This window comes from Penicillium citrinum (genome assembly GCF_028827155.1).
Source record: "Penicillium citrinum strain IBT 23319 chromosome Unknown utg000002l:1.0-3833315.0:1.0-3834789.0, whole genome shotgun sequence".
Classification (NCBI taxonomy): domain Eukaryota; kingdom Fungi; phylum Ascomycota; class Eurotiomycetes; order Eurotiales; family Aspergillaceae; genus Penicillium; species Penicillium citrinum.
This window is the reverse complement of record NW_026622687.1, coordinates 3555586-3574411: the sequence shown is the minus strand read 5'-3', so window position 1 is coordinate 3574411 and position 18826 is coordinate 3555586. Positions and strand designations below refer to the sequence as shown.

At 47.3% G+C, this 18826-nt stretch overlaps 5 protein-coding genes across 5 annotated transcripts; 4 read left to right on the top strand and 1 right to left on the bottom strand.

The window, feature by feature from the left end:
• Window positions 1-254: 254 nt before the first annotated feature.
• On the top strand, window positions 255-1790 carry N7469_003152 (uncharacterized protein; the record flags this gene model as incomplete). Its single annotated transcript, XM_056642072.1, has 2 exons — window positions 255-1091; window positions 1167-1790. 2 exons carry the CDS (start codon window positions 255-257, stop codon window positions 1788-1790), a joined length of 1461 nt encoding a protein of 486 aa, XP_056504566.1.
• Window positions 1791-2552: 762 nt separating this feature from the next.
• N7469_003151 (uncharacterized protein) lies at window positions 2553-5479 on the top strand (the record flags this gene model as incomplete). The annotated part of the gene is made up of 3 exons (XM_056642071.1): window positions 2553-2895; window positions 2976-3188; window positions 3252-5479. The coding sequence occupies 3 exons, from the start codon at window positions 2553-2555 to the stop codon at window positions 5477-5479; spliced, it is 2784 nt and encodes a 927-aa protein (XP_056504565.1).
• Window positions 5480-6249: 770 nt separating this feature from the next.
• N7469_003150 (uncharacterized protein) lies at window positions 6250-8674 on the top strand (the record flags this gene model as incomplete). The annotated part of the gene is made up of 2 exons (XM_056642070.1): window positions 6250-6627; window positions 6686-8674. The coding sequence occupies 2 exons, from the start codon at window positions 6250-6252 to the stop codon at window positions 8672-8674; spliced, it is 2367 nt and encodes a 788-aa protein (XP_056504564.1).
• Window positions 8675-9238: 564 nt separating this feature from the next.
• On the top strand, window positions 9239-10850 carry N7469_003149 (maltose permease Mal61; the record flags this gene model as incomplete). Its single annotated transcript, XM_056642069.1, has 6 exons — window positions 9239-9252; window positions 9312-9654; window positions 9707-9778; window positions 9847-10391; window positions 10453-10601; window positions 10645-10850. The coding sequence occupies 6 exons, from the start codon at window positions 9239-9241 to the stop codon at window positions 10848-10850; spliced, it is 1329 nt and encodes a 442-aa protein (XP_056504563.1).
• A 4913-nt stretch (window positions 10851-15763) lies between these two features.
• On the bottom strand, window positions 15764-17502 carry brlA (C2H2 type transcription factor BrlA; the record flags this gene model as incomplete). Its single annotated transcript, XM_056642068.1, has 2 exons — window positions 17370-17502; window positions 15764-17109 (listed from the first exon to the last, which is right to left on the bottom strand). The coding sequence occupies exons 1-2, from the start codon at window positions 17380-17382 to the stop codon at window positions 15764-15766; spliced, it is 1359 nt and encodes a 452-aa protein (XP_056504562.1). The 5' UTR covers window positions 17383-17502.
• Between the last annotated feature and the right edge of the window lie 1324 nt (window positions 17503-18826).

The window sequence follows — 18826 nt, the reverse complement described above, 5'->3', positions numbered from 1 at the left end:
TCAAAAAGCTCTCTTTGAAGCTTCCTAGAACCAAATTGAGCTCAAAACCGGTTTCAAACAAGGTCTGCACACCACCGTGAATATTCCAGCTCAATCTGCCGCGAATGGAACAATGCCGGATGACTCCATCGCATCCCGCGCTTCTTTTTTTGTATAATCACGTGATTATCTCCCCAGACCGTAGTGCAAACAATGCAAACTTACAGTGTAAACATCCGCGGTAGTCTTTCCCCCCCAAATCCACCCCCAGCCACATGTTTCCGAGCCCCGAGGTTGAGGTTGGTCTTTCTTCTCTTCTCCACCTCCCTTCTTCTTCTTTGCAGGAGCCCTGCAATGTGACTGATATCTCTATCTGCGACCGCGATTGTTTAACTCTACATGCGCTATCTTTAAAATCCGACTTGCGACAATGTCTTTCCCCCCAGGATCCTCGCCGCCGTCGCGGTGGCGCCGGTACTGGCTTCAGCTCGACAGGGCGCCGAACTGCTATGGGGTATTGGATTCCTCTCGCTCTCACCGTGGGAGTCGCAACATTGAGCGTTGCCGCTTGGATCTGGAGCGAACGAGATGAAGACGATGACGAAGATGACCGCCCCCACGACGGACAAGGCCCCTACCCTCCACCACCTTCTGGTCCTGCTGCCGGCGATTTCCCTCCTCCCGCTTATGGCGCAGAAGGGTATGCGAGAAGTGCAGGAATTGATGTTGGTCCCGGGGATACCCCGTATGATCCTACCTTTATGAGTCGCATGCAGGGTGCTTTGCGCCGAACTCCTAGTCCGCAACAGATCTTTGACGGCGCAAGCCGAAAAGTCGCGGCTGGTGTGACAGCTGCCGGTGCTTTTGTTGGAAATGCTTTGACTTCAATTCGCGAAGAAAACCGTGGCGACTTTGAAGATCATACCAGATGGTCCGAAGAAGCTCAATCTCGTGCCATTGGTGGTCAACAGACTCCGACGATGAGTGGTGCGTTGAATTCTCGAGGACCTGCCACTGCGCAACAATCAGTCGACAAGAAGAAGAAAACTGTTGTGATTGTTATCTCATCTCTTTCCCCTGCTGATTCCGATGAGTTTGCCTCCGAGCATGCTGTAAGTGTCTATTCTTCCTCTCTCTGATGCCTCTTCAAGCCTGAGACTGTTCCCTTACTTACTTGATTATTTCAGTCTATTCTATCCCATCTGCCCGAGCATGTCAACTTGGACACCTCTCGGATATTCGTCTTGATTTACGCCCCGGAAGTGAAGCATGCAATCGGCCAAGGGAGCTCATCGCGTGCCACTCAGTCGATCGCCTCGTCCTACTCGAATATTGCGACCGAAGAGGCGAACTCGTCCGGCGAACTTCCAAGCAAGGATCTGCAGACCCTCGAGCCCCGTCAAGATGATGAGTTGGACAGCCACAGCCCCTTCTTCAAGACCTTATACACACAAGCCCAAGCCCTAGTCGAGAAAGAGAACATGATCATGCCTTTCAGTACAGCTACTGGCTATGTACACCTCGTCCGTCATCTTGCACCGGATCTTGTCTATGTTCAAGAGTCTCTCACCGGCAATGAAGGTGAAGCTGTTCAGCATATCTCTGGATGGGTTCGACAGGTCATCGTTGTCGTTGGCGACGAGGGTGGTCGAGGTGGACTCATTGATAGTGATGATGAGTCGGCTCTTGCTGATAAGGGAGAGCGCTGGTGGCAAAAAGACGGCACAACAGGTATTGGCAAACGAATTGATGTCGTCGATGTCCTCCGTGTTGGCGACGACTGGCGACGCCGAGTCAGTGGCTTGGACTAGTCTGGTTTATTCCGATCACTTCTCACACGACGTTGATGTTGATATCGATTATATTTGCATGTCCATAATTTCTGCCCTTTCTTCTTGACGATTCTGCGCCTTCGATTCCCCTGTTATCATGATTCTTGTTTCCCAAGCTTGTTCTCGCTCACTGCCGATTTGATATAATCCCCCAATCTCAGCACATCTTGTTGCTGGCTTGACTCAATTCCATAGCTTATAATGAGATACACTTGTCTCAGACATGGACTGAATTCCATTGAATAATTCTTTAATACAAATAAGGGGCTATATCTCCCTAATTCAAGCCAATGAAAGCTATTATCAAACCACTCTCTTCCCTTTGTATAGAAATTACCCTTTCCGGCCAAAATTGCACTAAACCATCTTAGGCACTCCCAAGTCATGTGACAATCACGACCGCGGCTTGGCATCATCACCCAGCGACCTCGCTGCACGACTTCCGCCGAACCTCCCCAAAGCGCTTCCTTGGACCCCGACTCCTTCGCGACATCGTTGGATGGCCGCCTTTACTCTCTTTTCCTAGGCGTCTCTGACTGCTGACTGCACTTTTTATTTTCCGCTTGACTTTGCCGCGTTGGTGACCAAGGCCGACCGACCGATCCCCACATGTCTCGCGCATCGGCTATCCCATTCTTTCTCGGACCCCAGCTTTCAATCAGCATCGTCAAATCGGTTTCCCGATAAATCGCATTCTAATCCGCTTTTAAACATACTGTTAGCGCAGGTCGTCCCGCCAGCATGGCTACTGCGGTCTCAAAGCCCGGCTCTCATCCCCCGAAGATGAAGCGGCCGCCCCCGCCTTTCCCCCAGGTTGGGGTTAACGGAGTCAAGACCCAGCAACCTTCGTCCTCGCCACCTACAACATCTACACGTCCTCCGGGGAGTAATCCCACTACCTCAAATTCCAGCATGACCAATGGTATGGCGAATGGGGCGAATATCGCGAAGGGCTCTCTCAATCGGAATCGGAATCAGTCGCAAAAGCCTGGTGATCCTACCTCGCGTTCTGGGCGTCCAGTAACAAGGACAACTAACAATGGAAATGGGGACCGGACTGGCAAACGGTCCTCAGAGCCATATGGTGAGATATGAACCTGATATTGTACGCCAATGCCTATGCGCAGGTCGGAGATGCTAACCTTGCCCTTTGTTGCGCCTTAGTGAAAACCACGTCTTACATTCTCAAGAAATACTCCAAGTCCCCACCATCTCTCATAGTACATCTTCATCCAACGCATTTTCGATTTGAACAGCAAGACGGGAGTTTCCCTTACAATTCAGAGATGAAGGTCATTATTGAGCATATCCGCGCCGGAACTGTTCCCCATGACTTGATTGAGGAGCTCTTACGCTCGGGTGTCAAGTTCTACGAAGGTAGCGTCTGCCACACCCTTTGGTTGTTTACACGAATTAGTTGCTGATGATATATCAAAAAAGGCTGCCTCATTGTTCGTGTCGTCGACCACAAGTCCATGTCTGCACAAGCCCACAAGACCTCCGCATCCAAGTCAAATGAGAACAATACCCCATTCTCCCTACATAACTACAACGAGCATGTAACGCCGTCGGCTTTTGTTCCCTACCCGAAGCAAAATCAACTCACCGCCGATTTACAAAGCTCAAAACCATCCGAGACACCAACCCAGCCTGAGTCTCAGGCTAATGGACAACCCTCTGATGGACAGGGTCAAAGCAGTGAGGCAGAACAAAAGCCTGCAGTGCCAAAGCCCAAAGTATTCACCACCGTGTTGCACCCTACCTCCCGCACGTTGCAGGCCGAATTGACGCTACTTGTGACAACCCCCGACCCAAAAGCTGCGAAAGCAGCAGCTCAGAACCAGCTTGCGCGCACCCAATCATCATCCGTTGTGCCACAGTCACCTGCCGCGACTCAGGCTGATCGTGGCCAAGACGCGAAACGACAGAAAACACTTGTTGAGCCACAAGATCTTCCGCAATGCGAGTCATTACTTGTTCGAGCTCTAGCACCTCCACTCTATTTGGAGCCTGTAGACAGCTTTGCAGCTTCACAAGACCTGCTTAAGGTCATGGAGAGTCCGCTTCACTCCAATCCCCCACCGTCGCCTAAGCGTCGCAAGAGGACTATTGCCGAGCTCGCTGCAGACGAAGCACTCGCTGCCGAGGAAGAGAGATTCATGCTTATCATGGACGAGCGTCTCGAACCAACAGCTACAGGGGCTGGTGGCGGCTCCAAAGCTACTGTTGTGGATGATGCGGCAGGTGTGGCGCCGTTTGAGCCTCGTTTCTCCCGTTTCAAGACCCTCGAAACCATTCGTATGCAACACGAGGAGAAGGCTAAACGCGAACACGAGATGAAGCTGAAGCAGGAGCTGGCAAAGAGACAACAGCAGGAGCAGGAGCGAGAGCGACGACGTGCGATTGAGCAACGCCAGAGCGAAGAACATGCCAAGGAGGAAGCCCGAAGACAGCAGCTCGCAGCCCAGCAGGCACAAGCTCAACTTGCAGCCCAGAATCGCCATGCTATGGCTCAACCAAATGGCGTCAGTCAAGGGCAACAGTCCTCCCCAGTCGTACGCAATCAAACTCCTCACAACACCTCTTCGCCACTGGTTGGTAACAATATGGCCACACAGGCAGTTCCCATGAGCATCAGCGCGTCCCAGCAATCTGGAAGTCCTCCACGCCCTCCATCTTCCATGCAACATGGACATCCAAATGTGATGGGCCACCCCATGGCACCTTCACGGAGCCAGCAGGGAGCGAGTCGACATGGAACTCCTCAGATGACTCAGGGCACTCCGGCGATGTCGCATGCCACACCAATCATGCGCAATGTCACACCAACTCAGCGTATGAACACCCAGGGAAGCCCTACTCATACAATGGCACAACAAACACCAATGATGAACCAGGCTACCATGGCCAACACACCACAAATGAACGGCAATATGGGTCTAACCCCTCAACAACAAATGTTGTTACAGCAGCGACAACAGCAGCAGTTGCTTGCAGCTCAGCAGGGACAAATGGCTGGCCAGTTTACTCCCCAGCAGATTGCGCAAATGCAAGCTAGCGCACATGCCCAGCAGAACATTCATTCACAGCAGCAGATGCTACAGAAGCAGCAGGGTCAGCAAGGTCAACAGCAGAATATGCCGAATATGCAAAACCAACAGGCGTATCAATCGCAACTTATGCGGGCTCAATTTGCTCAAATGCAGATGGTGAAGAATCAGCAGGGACAAATGTCGCAGGGACAAATGCAACAAGCACCACAGATGCATAGCCAGATTTCTCAAGGTCAACCGAATCAGCATCAAGGCAGTCCGCAAATGACACCTCAGCAACAACAAATGTTGATGGCAGCTGCACAAGCCAATGGAGGACAAATGCCCAATATGCAGGGCGCTAATATGGCCCAGCGATATAATCGACTATACCAACAACGGTTGTTGCATCTACGTCATGAAATGTCGCAACGCTTCATGTCTCAATATGGTCCGCCCACGCAATATCCGCCTCAAGTTGCCCAGCAATATGGGGCCGGACTAGAAAAGAACGCAAAGGCATGGGTCCAAGATCTCATGCGACGCGAGCGGGAGGCTACTCAGCAGCAACGAAACCAGGCAGCCATGCAGCATCTACAACAGCAGAGCATGATGCAGAATGGAATGGGAAGCTGATTTCGAATGACGACAGCATGAATGGCAATACGATATCCCTTGGCTTGATCTACAACATGATCTGACTCGATTTGATTTACGAAAGAAAAAACTATATCTGGCGGGAACATCCCCGTAGAGCATTGATTACTTATTCCAGCAAGACAGATTCGCTCCCTCAAGTCTTCTTCACTTTTGTTTCATCTTATTTTGTTTGGGAATGTACAGGGACCAGGCATCGCGGAGACTTGAGAGACTGGCGTTTCGCAAAACTTTTTGCCATTGATTTTTTTTTTCTCTTTTTTCCTTCCATCCTTTTCTTACGATCCTCTTCTTTTCTGCCTTTCCTGTTTGTACTATCTTGGGCACTGATTTCTCTCTTCTTTTCTCTCACACTCTCTCTTTCTCTCATATGGTGGGGGTTATGGGTTCAAATTTGATACCATCTTGTAAAGGAGTTTCGTTTGGGGTTGGTTGGTTGGTTGGCTTCGGTTTTGGTTGGAAATAACGGAAAGGGTCCCAAATGCAACTTGAGTTAATACCCATTTCATTCATTTCATCGCTTGTATGGTAATTAGTCCCATTAGTCTCTTCATACGCGTAATCATCGCATCTCAGCTGGTCAAGCTCTTTCTCGGGGTAAACGCCACCGACCGGAAAATCCGAGTTTCCTCCACATTCCGACTTCTTAACACTTGCATCTGCCAGGGCAAAGGTTGATAGCGTTGATGAGTGCCCTTCTCCGGTATCGAAGTCATCAAAGCTCCTTTCACATAGAGTGTTCTCCCAATATGGCATCCAACTGGACACAATCCGCTCAGTGGATTTGGTTACCAGGCTATCACGAAAAAGAAAACCACCCAGGACGTTATTTTCTCTTCCGCAAAAGTTTCCAATGGTCAGCTACTCTAAATATCGATAGCCTACCGGTGCATGTATCGGCAGATAGTCGATACAGGCTCTTCATCAATGGCCAGCGGTTGAGTTTCGGTCCTTGTAAGAGCTATATGGAGCGATGGCACTATGAAACTGTAGATCTATTGCCCTATCTTGTTGAGGGCGAGAACGTCCTCAGTGCACGAGTACTGCGATACTCTTGTATAACAGCTGGCTCTTCATCGATCTTCAGCACGGAATTACCGGGATTTTTATCACACTGCGAACTGGAAGTAAGTTTCATAATGATACCAGGGAGATATGAAACCAATTTGATTAATGAACAAATAGAATCTTTCACTGTCTACAGATACAACATGGAAATGTTTAGAAGAGACAACTCGACAAATCATCCCTCATTCTGAATGGAATTTCATCTTAGGTCCCCCTTTCCTCTCAAACAATGAAAGAGTCCAAGAGGCACCCGAGCTGACTGGTTGGAAATCTCCCAATTTCGATGATTCCGCCTGGGGGAATGCTATATTGCAATTTCGACCTGTCAAGATGCTTCCGATTCAGCCCCCATGGAGACTCGCTCCGAGGCCAATTCCAGAACTTCCTGAAGTGCAAGGACGATTTGATGGGATTGTCAGATGTCAAGGTCCAGTAGGCAAAGACCAATGGACAAGCTTCCTGAAAGAGGATTCTGCCATTAAAATACCCGCCGGAGATTCTATCACTGTCGATATAGAGACAGAGTCTTTGACTACAGCATTTGTAACTCTTCAATGCGGTGGTGGGAAAGGATCCAGTATAACAATGCTGTACTCCGAGTGTTATGAGAAAGACCTGGGGGTCGAAAAGGCACCTTTTCCTATGCCTCGCACGAAATCAAACCGGGCAGATTCCAATGGCAGACTATACGGCATGGAGGATCATTATACCGTGACCGATGGTCAATTCGAGCAAATATTTGAGCCCTTTTGGTTTCGAGCATTCCGATACATCCAAGTTACAATCAAAACTGCCGAGGAACCCCTAACTCTAAAAACTCTGACCCTCCGAGAAACCTACTATCCTCTCGAAATATCGACTGATATCCAGACCAATGAAGAGCTCAACACTATCTGGAAGACTAGTCTGCGAACTCTGAAAAACTGTCGACACGAGACATACGAAGACTGCCCTTTCTACGAGCAGAATCAATTTATCTCGGATTCCAGACTTCAGATGCTTTTCACCTATCAGATATCGTCAGATGACACTCTTGCTCGAAAGACACTGCAGGAATTTCATGCAAGCCAAGGTCCTGATGGGCTGGTCAAAGCACAATTCCCGGCTGGATTCAGAAGTAAACAAATTCCTCAATTCTCTTTATACTTTGTCGCGATGATCCACGACCATATGCATTATTTTGCAAATGCATCTGTTGTCAGAAAGTACCTTGCGACAATCGACGGAATTCTCAATCACTTTGAAGAGAGGATTAACGATATCGGGCTCGTTGGCCGCTTTGACGAGGATACTTGGCCCTTCGTCGACTGGGTACCAGAGTGGTTTGTCCCAGGCAAAATATTCGAGTCATGCATGCCCCGAGCATACAAAACCACTGGGATGGCAACTTTCAATAGTCTGCTGTACATCGTCACTTTGATGCAAGCTGCCGAGATATGCAACTTTATTGGAAGACGAGATACTGCCTCCGAGTACGCTACACGAGCCAATCACCTTCGAAGGGCTGTCAATCAGCACTGCCACGAGGAACAAATATACTCGGATGGCCCCTCAACAAAAGAGTACAGTCAACACACGCAAATATTTGCAATCCTGTCAGAGACGATTACTGGGGAAGCCGCTCAGGATCTCATGGTGCGCACACTGCAAGATAAAACCTTGGCCCAATGCTCCTATTCAATGCAATTCTATCTCTTCCGAGCGGTGGAGAAAGTCGGCTTATACAAAAAGCTGTTCCACTCCCTCATGGCGCCATGGCGACAAATGATTGCAGATAACTTAACTACCTGGGCCGAGCATGCGAACAATGCCCGGAGTGATTGTCACGGTTGGAGTGCAAGCCCTGTTCATGAGATCGTGACTCAGATATTTGGAATATATCCGGCTCAACCGGGCTTCAAAAGAGTTCGCATTGCGCCTCGAACGGAACTGTTAGAATCGGCCAGTGGGACGTTTTCCACGCCCATTGGACGTATTACCGTGACATGGAGTAAAGAATACTTGGAGGTGGAGGCATCGGCTGATATTGAGGCCGAAATTGTTCAGGGAGGATCATTGTCTGTATGCCACATTGAAAGAGACAGGCGAGTTTATTTCAGCAGGTGATAGAGCGCAATCCATCTATTTTGACATAATGAACGGAATAGCTTTTTTTTCAAACATCACTGTATCTGTCTTGAAACAATCGGGATGCACTAGAAATATTATATCAATTTTAGTCTCAACGAAGCGAGACTAGCCTCAACACGCCTAGTCGTGGGGCAGAGATATACAAGATGATTTTAGCGATACTCGGGAATCCCGAGTATCGGGCGAATCTACCCCGACGCAGAAGTGGGAAAGCATTGAAAATCAACCAGCTCGGCTTCCCCACACTGGGGAAAACCCGGGGTAGATTGCTGGCCTTCAAATGTCTGGTTATTCCTCCTTTCAGATGCCCCAGATTCCAGGATCCAGGACAAAATGGAGGCCGCCGATCTAAAGTCAAACTCTTCACACCTGGAGAATGTCACAACACACGAAACTATACCAGATGAACTTGGAAAACAAGACCAAACTGCATGGCAGTATCTGCGACAGAACTCTTGGGTCTTTCTTTTTTGTCTTTATGGAAATCTAGGGGCTTTTATGTATGGGTTTGATAACCTGGTCTTATCATTGTCACTTTCAATGCCGGGGTTTGCGTATGCTCCTCTAATGATTTGAATAATTAGTCGGAAGACCTGACCTGACTTCTATTTAGAATGCAATTCGGAGAGTTGGCAAATGGATCTTACGTGATTCCGGCATACTGGCAGTCCCTATGGAATGCAATGGCACAAATAGCCACCATGCTCGGAGCCACCACAGCCGGTCCCGTTCAGGACTTTCTGGGCCGGCGTGCTTCATTCTTGCTTGGTGCGATAGTTTCTGCAGTCGGTGTAGCTGTGGTTTATACTTCAACCTCGCCTGGCGTCTTTCTTGCTGGCAAGATTGTGAATGGTCTCTCAATGGGCATATGCTTGACAACTGGACAGACTTATATCTCAGAAGTGACACCACTTCCATTGCGTGGAATTGCTTTATCATTTTTCACTTTTTGCATGGTAATTTGCCCAAATGTGAATATTGTATATTCATCAAACTAATGAGATCTAGAACCTTGGTTATATGATTGCTGCCTCGGTAGCATTGCCTCGTATGTCAATCGTCTCTGAGAATGCGTACAGAGTAAGTCAAGGAAAACCCCCGGTGTCCCCCATATTTTTGTTAGAATATTGAAAATAACTTGACTTCAGGTACTCTTTGCTGCCGCTTGGGTCTGGCCAGGAGTGATCGTCCTTTTTCTCCCGGTACTTCCAGAGTCGCCTTACTTTCTCGTCATGAAGAATCGCCTTGAAAAAGCACGGAAATCTCTAGCTCGACTAGGAAACAAACAATCAGAGATCACCGGGCTATTGAATCAGATCATTCGAGTCAATGAAGAAGAAAAGGCACGCAGTGCCGTCTCCAAGGAAGCAACTTTTATTGAGTGCTTCCGCGGGACAAATTGGCGTCGTACTCGCATCATCTTGTTTTGCAATGCTCTACAACAGGTCATCGGGTCCAGCTTCATGTCCAATGGACCTTATTTTATGGTCCAAGCTGGCATGTCTGCAGCCAAGACTGGCATGATGACTGAGATTGGTATTGGCTTTGGCATCGCCAGTTCTATCCTCACTGCCTATCTCATGACTCAAGTCGGACGCAGACGACTGATTCTGTTTGGTATATCTCTTTCTGTCACCTTTTTTACTGTGATGGGCATTGCAGGCTGTTTTCCTCAATCAAGTCAGGCATTATGGTAAGTTCAACGTTCTTGCAAATTTTCTCTCTTGAACCCTGTAACTCACAATTTCTACTAGGGTGGTTGGTATCTTCCTCCAGCTTTCATGGTGGGTCTATGGACCAGCTATTGGTCCTGCCATGGCTATAGCCGGCGAGGTGTCTGCTGTTCGCCTTCGTGCAAAGTCCATGGCTATTGGCTTCACATTCAATTACTTTTTTTTCCACGGTGTGGAACGTAGTCATCCCGTATCTGTATAATACGGATGAAGCTGACTTGGGTGGAAAGATCGGGTGGATCTTTGCGGGTATGGGGGTCATCGCATTAGTGGTGATCTACTTCGAGATTCCTGAAACCAAGGGACGTTCATTCGAAGAGCTGGATGAGATGTTTAACGAGAAGATCAGTACACGAGCATTTCGCAGGTATCAATGTGCCGTACCTCAGCAATTCCAGAAGCTTGGCAATGATGCATAGTGTCTTGCGAATCGAATAGTCGGCCTGATGTAAATTCATGAACAAGGATTATTCCCTTGTGTATGATGAGTTTTGTGCCAATGCCTGAGAGCTTCTTCGAGAAACAAGTCAGAATGTGTTCGAGTGGAATGGTAATCTTCAATTGTATCACTTTATCTGAAAGGGTCTCTAAAGCATGCTGCAACTATTGTAATTCTATATACAGAGAACCTTGAAAGATCCTAACTCAGACTGTTGAGCTTGATAATTTTATTGGTGTCCACGGGACATGTCACGCCAATAGAAAGTGGTCATCATAGGAAGGTTCAAACAAGGTTATTCTGTGAGTTAAAACAAAGAGTCGGTTACTACTAATACAACAGTGGATTCCTCTGCCATATCGCCATGGAGAATACATTTTTCTCGTGGCAGATGGTCGAAGTGGTTCAGCTGTCAGAATTTTTAGGAGGGAAAGATGACCCGCTGGCCAACGCGCAAATTTATAACAATGATGACATAAGCCATATTAAACTACCTTATTCGGGACTAGTTAGTCCATGGAGTATAGCCAAAGTAATAAAGTAATAGAATAATATGAGGATATTCTAAAGTATGAGACGTGCAAAATGGCTCTATCGGTTTTGAAAGAATCATCAAATTGGGCTTCTTTCGTGATTCGGTCATTAAGAATGAACCCAAGGTATGCATACTCCAGATTCGAAACTCCGAGATCACCAAACAATCAAGCTAGAGATTGTAAATTAGCGTAGTAAAATGATAGATCGACCATGAGGCATACTATAGTTCAGACTATTATTATGCTTGTTCTTTGGGGGGGGAGAAGGTAGTCTTAGTATGAGTAGACCTGCATTATTCCAAGGGCATTATCGAGATATTGTACTGATAGTCTGATACATAAACAAGGCAGGGCACAAGTCCCCTAGTATCGACTGGACTAACTCAGCCTTACCTAGCAAAGCCTGAATTTATAGGCGATGCTGTCAAGGATGAAGTATATCAGCATCAGAAAGTCGATAGCGCAAGCCACGATTACTGTGCAAATAATTCACTACTATCGCACAACCCTGTGAGATACAAGACTGTTACTCTTAGCCCTATACTGGTAAATTGAAGTCAGTCACTAAATTTCTAACTGGGCATAATATCCAGTATACTTTCTGTGCGCCTCTTCGAAGTATTAAACAAGCATCACGATGCTTATCTCAAACGTGTCTATCTTTCAATACCCCCATTTGACAAAAAAAGTTAGGCTAGGAGACCTTCTGCTCAACTTTACTAAGCCCGATTTTGATATAATTAACTCGTATCTAGAAGCTGATGGTCAATCCGAAAGCACGGGAGATCAAATCGGGAATTGCAGTAGAACTTGCTGTCTGATGCATATGCGGCATTGACTCGTATTAGTAGGCCATTCGAATTGTTGCAGATATATTAACTTTGCAAGTATAAGTTTACATTGAGTAAAAGTTTCTTCTCTAGAACTGACAGACAGGAACGATCTTGGCGACAGGCAAGTGAGTTTCGATTGTGTTCACCGCTATAGAAGCCATGAACCCGAACTACACCGACAGCACGCTGCATGAGCACCCGATTTATTGATTTGGAAAATCGCGCATTAATACGTACATTATACAACTCAAATGAGTGTCTCCATTTTACCTAAGGCATTTTGCAGTTGGGTTCGAAGTTGAGTTTGCATCAGTATCTAAGAGCAATACTATGTAGAATGTAAGACAATTAAGCGAGGGATGAGAGCAGCAGTCCAGATGGCATTCATGGACTGATACTGGGAGAGACTTTGGTCCGAGGGAAAATTCCCAATTCTGGCTTACACAGATTAATGCATGATAAATCGACAATGCATTTGTTTTCTCGATCGAAATACAGGAAATGTCCAGACCGACTCGATCAGAAGTTCATCCTACCCCGGCCTCACATTCCAATGCATGTCGCCCGCAGCATCATCATAAATCGTGCGCAGACAATTGCTAATTCGCTCAAATTTTGCATGGTTGCATCGAACAGCAGCATTCAGGGTAGTTTAGGCGTCTACTTCTGGAAGAATAACCTTAACAAGAAAACTTCCCTTATCACAAAACTAAACAAGACAAGATTGGCAACTGGCATATGTACCAGCAAGTTCCGCCCAGCCGACATACTGGAGGCACAGACATACCAACAAAGCACGCGATGGGTTCCAACTGGTTGGATAATGACTGGAATGCTATAATAACCCCAGCTACGTTACCCCATTGATCATCCCGCATCCTTCCAGCCGTGCTTGCGTGGATACTTGGCGGGGGAGGAGATCATACCACGAAGCTACAGAGAGACCGGCCACATTTATTGTACATAGTACTGCAAGGTTAGATTGATTCTGTGTACTGTATTCCAAAGTTCCTGTAGGCCGTTGGAACATACATACCTCGAATGTTCCCAAAGGGGAAATTTCCCAACATCCAATGACAAATCGGGATATTCGAAGCATGAGCTCATTCCCCTCAAAAAAGAAAAGAAAACAATGTCCGAACAGCGCCGGCTCACCGTCCCGGCAAATTCCAGAACCGTGAAAAAGCAAATTGGCAAGACTTTTTCCCCTGAGGATATCCTTCTATGCATCCAGATTGAAGACGCAAAAAGACCCTGGACCCTGTACTTTGTTCCCGGGTCTTCAGCTGATATCACTCTACCCAAAGTACATAGCATTACACGGTGTAACGATGCCGGAATCAACGTCTCTTGCCATGCATTTTTCGTCGTACCAGATGAGCCCCATAATTTGAAATCAGACAATTCGTAAAATAGCAATTATCGAAAATTAAAAGAGAAAAAAGTAAAGTAGAATGTAATGGAGGGTAGTATTGTGAGCCAAAGTACTTTGTTACAAGCTACGGCTAAAAATAATTACCACCTTGAAGGGGAGCAACACAAGTAGCGGTGCGAAAAGGACACCCTGTTGATCTCCCAGTGATCTTGTCAAAGCACTGCAAGCATATGCAGGCGCCATCGAGAATCTGTAGATCGTAACTGTTGATCGATGACGAACTGGTGAGTTAGAGCCAAAGCCAAATCCTTTGAGACATTCCCTAATTGGGATATGAGTCGATCAGGGGACAATGTCAGGAAAATGATTTTTGTTTTGCATCTGCAAGTTACTGTTTACATCTCATCCGAGTAGGTCAAAGTTGTACAGTACCACGCCCGCGGGAATGAGGGTACAAATGTACAGACCCATTGGAGGAGCTGAGCATAGGCGAGTCTCTCGACCGACTTGCGCGGCTCTGACTTCTAGATCGTCAAAGCGTCGTTCCCGAGTCCTTGGCAGATGATGCATGTCACCCATTTCGTGGTGTCAATGATGCGCGCGTACTGTTTTGGGGGGAGCAGACCACGTCTTGTTAGCCACAGAAGGTCACGTCTAGTGGCGCAGGGTACGTTAGCGAGAAAAGAAACTTCTCACTCGTAATGAATCATTACTGCTCAAAGAGAGAAAAAAAAAAAGAACCTGGAAATGGTGATCCTATGCTATGGCTGCACTATTAGCGGGTGTCTGTTGTCCAGCCCGCCACATGCCGTAGGACAATGGGCTATGTCGAGGCTGAAGAGAAATGATGACTAGATTAACTGGGCCGATCGAATCTATTGAATCTCATACGATAGAAAACAAATCTGAAACGAGAGAATACTGTAGGTTACCACAGATGAGAAGCCAGCCAGTGACTTTTTGGAATGTGGAGGTGATAGGATGGATGGGCTCTGGGTGAGAACGAATAACGCCATGAGAAATGTGAGCAGCCGGTTGAAGGTGTGGCAATCGAGTGGATTACACCAATTTAGCTGATCCACATAACCAGATAGATCGGATGGGATTCAGGGACATGCTGGAGGTGTCTCGAACTGTCGGGGCGTGGGTGTGATGTGTAACATTGGCATTGGAGAACCGCGGAACGGGGTCGAACAAGATTCGATGGCCCTGGTTGTACGAACTTGGCAAATCTATCGAGTAATGTAAATACAGATTTCTGCAATATCAAAGAAATTCGTCCGCGACATTCGGTGCCAGGCATTACTGTATGATTTAGGGGGGAAGAAAGAGAGAGGATGTGTGGAATGGTGGAGACGCGGAGATGTTCAAGCGGCAGATGACGATTCAATACGATACTAACACGCCCCACGGTGTGAAGACAAGGATATGACACGGTCAAACAGTTGGGGGAGATCCCGAGCCTTGAGAAAAAGCCAGCAGATCTATTGAACCAGGTATGCGGGTGCCTGAGAGACCAAGATCTACGGTGAAGAAAAGAATTTGGAAAAAGAATAAGCCATTATTAGAATATTATGTTTTGGGTTTGAGTGTGTTAAGAGTGATATCAATGGTGGTACACGCGAGGATCTGAAGAAAATAAAAAAGCACATTGTAGCTGATTGTACATGATCGTTTCCCATTCCTCCCTAGTGATTATCCAAACCGACGATCGAGGTAAAGATATGCAAACGCCGACAAAAGAAGAACCCAGACTACCGCACCAAGCCCTTTTAGCACCGGTCAAATTATGCAAGAATAAGAATAAAAGGAAAAAGACACAAGAGAAAAAATAATATCACAGAGATCTGTCTCCGATCCCGTACCCGGGAGACATGTACAACGCCATATCGGCAAGCTAGCCGGTAAATGCTTGTTCCATCGTTGTGGCCGGTCCTTGTAAGAAAGGGTATCACATAACAAGGCTCGCTTTGGAAAAGGGGAGGTCCCTGCGTAGCCAGATCTAGAATGATGACTTCGATGTGAGTCGTGGAACTTGTTGAGTGTATCGTTTATGGTTTGAAGTATTTGGTGTTTCGCGCGATTGTGGATTTTTTTTTTTGCTTTTGAAAAATGATGCTTGCTTTTGTTGTGGATTGAATGGTTTCATTTAGTCGTCCCACCCATCCAAATCACCACAGTCAGGGATGGCATCTTCCAATTTGGAGCCCCAGATAGGGCGTCCATCGGGCGTAAGTTGACCACGGAAGTCTGGGTCGTAGTCCTGACTGGTCTCATCAAGGGTAGCGACATAGCGATTGCGCCCGCCCCGCTTGCTGTGGGTTTTCGTATAGTGTGCGTTCAGGTTGTCGCTTCGTGAGAATGCACGATGGCAGCCAGGGACCCAACAAACATGAGGCTTCTCCTTGGAGTGGCTCTTCATGTGTCGCTTAAGGTGTTCTTGACGCTTGAACCGACCCTTGCAGCCAGGCTCCTTGCACTTGAACTGAACCTGCTTAATGACTGCAGGGAGGTTCTCAAGGCTGAGGTTAGATCGGATCAATTGCTTCTTGGAAGATTTGCGAGATGGTTGCCGGTGGGTACGCATAACTCCGTCACGGTAAACTGGGGACATAGGGAATTCCTCCTGGTACTCATTTCCCCCCGATAGACGGCTCATGGGAGTATCAGTACCCGAAGGTGTTCCGATTGAGTTTGACCGCATAGGAGTAGACGGTGTGTGAGTTTTGAATGTGTGAAGATTGGCAGGGAATTCGGAATAAGAAGACGAAGGGGGAGTAACAGGTTGCCCGAAAGCCTGCGAGGGAGTGATGGTTTGTGGTGCCATTGAGTCGGCCGGAGGCATGAATTGAAGCATGTTTGTCATGGATACAGAGTTAGGAATGCGCTCTGTGGGTGGTTGGTTGAAGATTGGTCGAGACAGGCAAGGGTTCGAAGCTGACTCGGGTAGATATGTTGTTTGTTGAGGTCGATACTGGTAATGATGGTTGCGAGGCATAGTGTGATATTGGCCGATTGGGGCCTGGTAAGGAAATGAAGTCTGGTCGAAAGTTTTGGGAACATCTTGCGGGAAGTAGAACTGGTCCACGTTCTCATCGTAACCTGGAAGATACTCCATAGGCATTTGATCTTGACGATCCACGTTGCCATAAGGCATAGCCATAGGATCACCGGATGTCAGATCAGCCATCTTAAATGCGCTACGAAGCGGTGTAGCGGAGGTTCGGCGTTCCATGGGGATACCATGGTACTGGCCGGCCTCATGCCAACTTGGAGAAGCCATTGAATTGTGGCTGTAGAGACTAGTGGGAGTCGGAGTAGGAGATTCCAAAGGAGAGAAGCTCGAGGTCATCGAGGGGCATTCACTAGGGCCCAGAGAACGGCAGTCAACTTCAACAGTCAATCGGTCAGAGATATGTTGGCCCTGAGGTCTCATATCGTCAAGGTCTTCAGATTTGAAAGAACGACTGGCGACAGGGTCAACGATGCTGTCACCTGATAGCAGTGGGATGTTAGTCCTACTGCTTCTTAGAGGGAATGAATAGTGAACGAGGGCTGAGAAGGAGAGACAAGGAATGAAAGGAAAGTAGAAAAGTAAAGAAGGACGAAAGAGAGAGAGCGAAGGAAGCTAGTTGAACGAGGGAACTAGCACAGAGGACGAAGGAAAGAATGTTGGAAGGGTAAAGAGAGGGACAAACGAGCAGAAATAAACAAATTGGCCCGGCATCAAATCGGCGGGTGGGGATTGAACTTACAGCTATACGCCATGACTCGGATCAGATCCAAGCGCGTCGCGTGCCCGAAAGCAAGGCCAGGAATGCAGAGTATGAGACTTCTGTTACCGAAGAGACGGCTGCAGCGCGTCGCGAATTAGACGGGTTGCCGAATGAAGAGGCGTGAGGCTGGAAGTCGGCTAAAGGTACCACTTCACAGGCGAGACAGTAGTGATCCAGGGAGATCAATGGAGCAAGTAGGATGCTAGATTCTGGGGGAGCAGAGGGGCAGGGGATGTTGTATTGAAGGCTGGGTTTCAGATGAAGATCACCCTTGTCTCGAGGGTTGCTGGGGGATGTTATAAGGGAGAGAGTAAGGGTTTCTTTAATGGACGGGATGGAGGTAGTGAGATGTGGAAATTGAGAAGCAACGAAAAGGCTGGAGGAGAACAAGGGGTTTATAGTAGTTACATTTGGAAAGGAAGCTTGTTCATGCTTTGCTGTTTAATCAGTGCAGAGAGGGTCGATCGACTTTGATTCGCATCCCTAACCTAGTGGATTTCCATATTAGGGCTTAAGAAATTCGGGATTTTAAGAAATAAAAAAATAAAATAAAAAGCTCGGGCCTAATTGATTTCTACGATTTTTCATTTTTGAATTAAAATAACCCCCAGAAAATGATTTTTCACACCTGCAGCCTGCAGCTGTGCATCGAGCCCAACAGCGTCTGGAATGTCCGGCTGCGCCTCATACGTTCCGCGCAATGTGAGTAGAGTCTAAATGGCGTTTGACTTGCATCGAACTTTTTTGCTGGTAAATCTGCCCCAACATCTCATTTCTGCTTCTTTTTTTTTCTGATTTTTATTTTTTTTTTCATTAATACTGTTCGATCACCGTAAAGGCTAGTGCGAGTTTTAGTCTGGTGGTACTACTGTAAGAAACACACGGATCGCCCCCGGACGTCGATCATCGATCCTCGCCCCACTCAATGTCTCGCTATCCTTTCTCCTAGAAAGACAATTTGTATGTTTCAATTAAGCTAAGACACCTGTTAGGTGGACAATATCATATTGGGGATGTTCTCTTATTGAATGATGAACAATTACTTTGTACTACAAAAATTATAGAGATTAACACCTCCCATGGATATGTGAGCTCCAATGGACTGACCGATCGCCCTGCGACAGGTCAGACAGGTCGAACAGGTCAGACGTTGTTTGGTCTGTGCTGATTTTTCCTCCCCCATAGCCCGAGGGTCAGGTAACATTGCGGATTCCAATTCTTCATTCTGCTATTCTCCGCTCCACGCACTTTGGCTTCACTCTACGAGGGGTATTGATCGACTTGTAGGGCTCTGGACAACGGTGACAAATAGTGGCCTCCGTCGTCATCAGGCATGATGGGAATGTGTAGTTGCCAGAAATACACATGCTGGAGGAGCAGCTAGTTATTGTTCAATACAATATTCCGGTGTTTGGGGGATGCTAGGATGTTTTAGA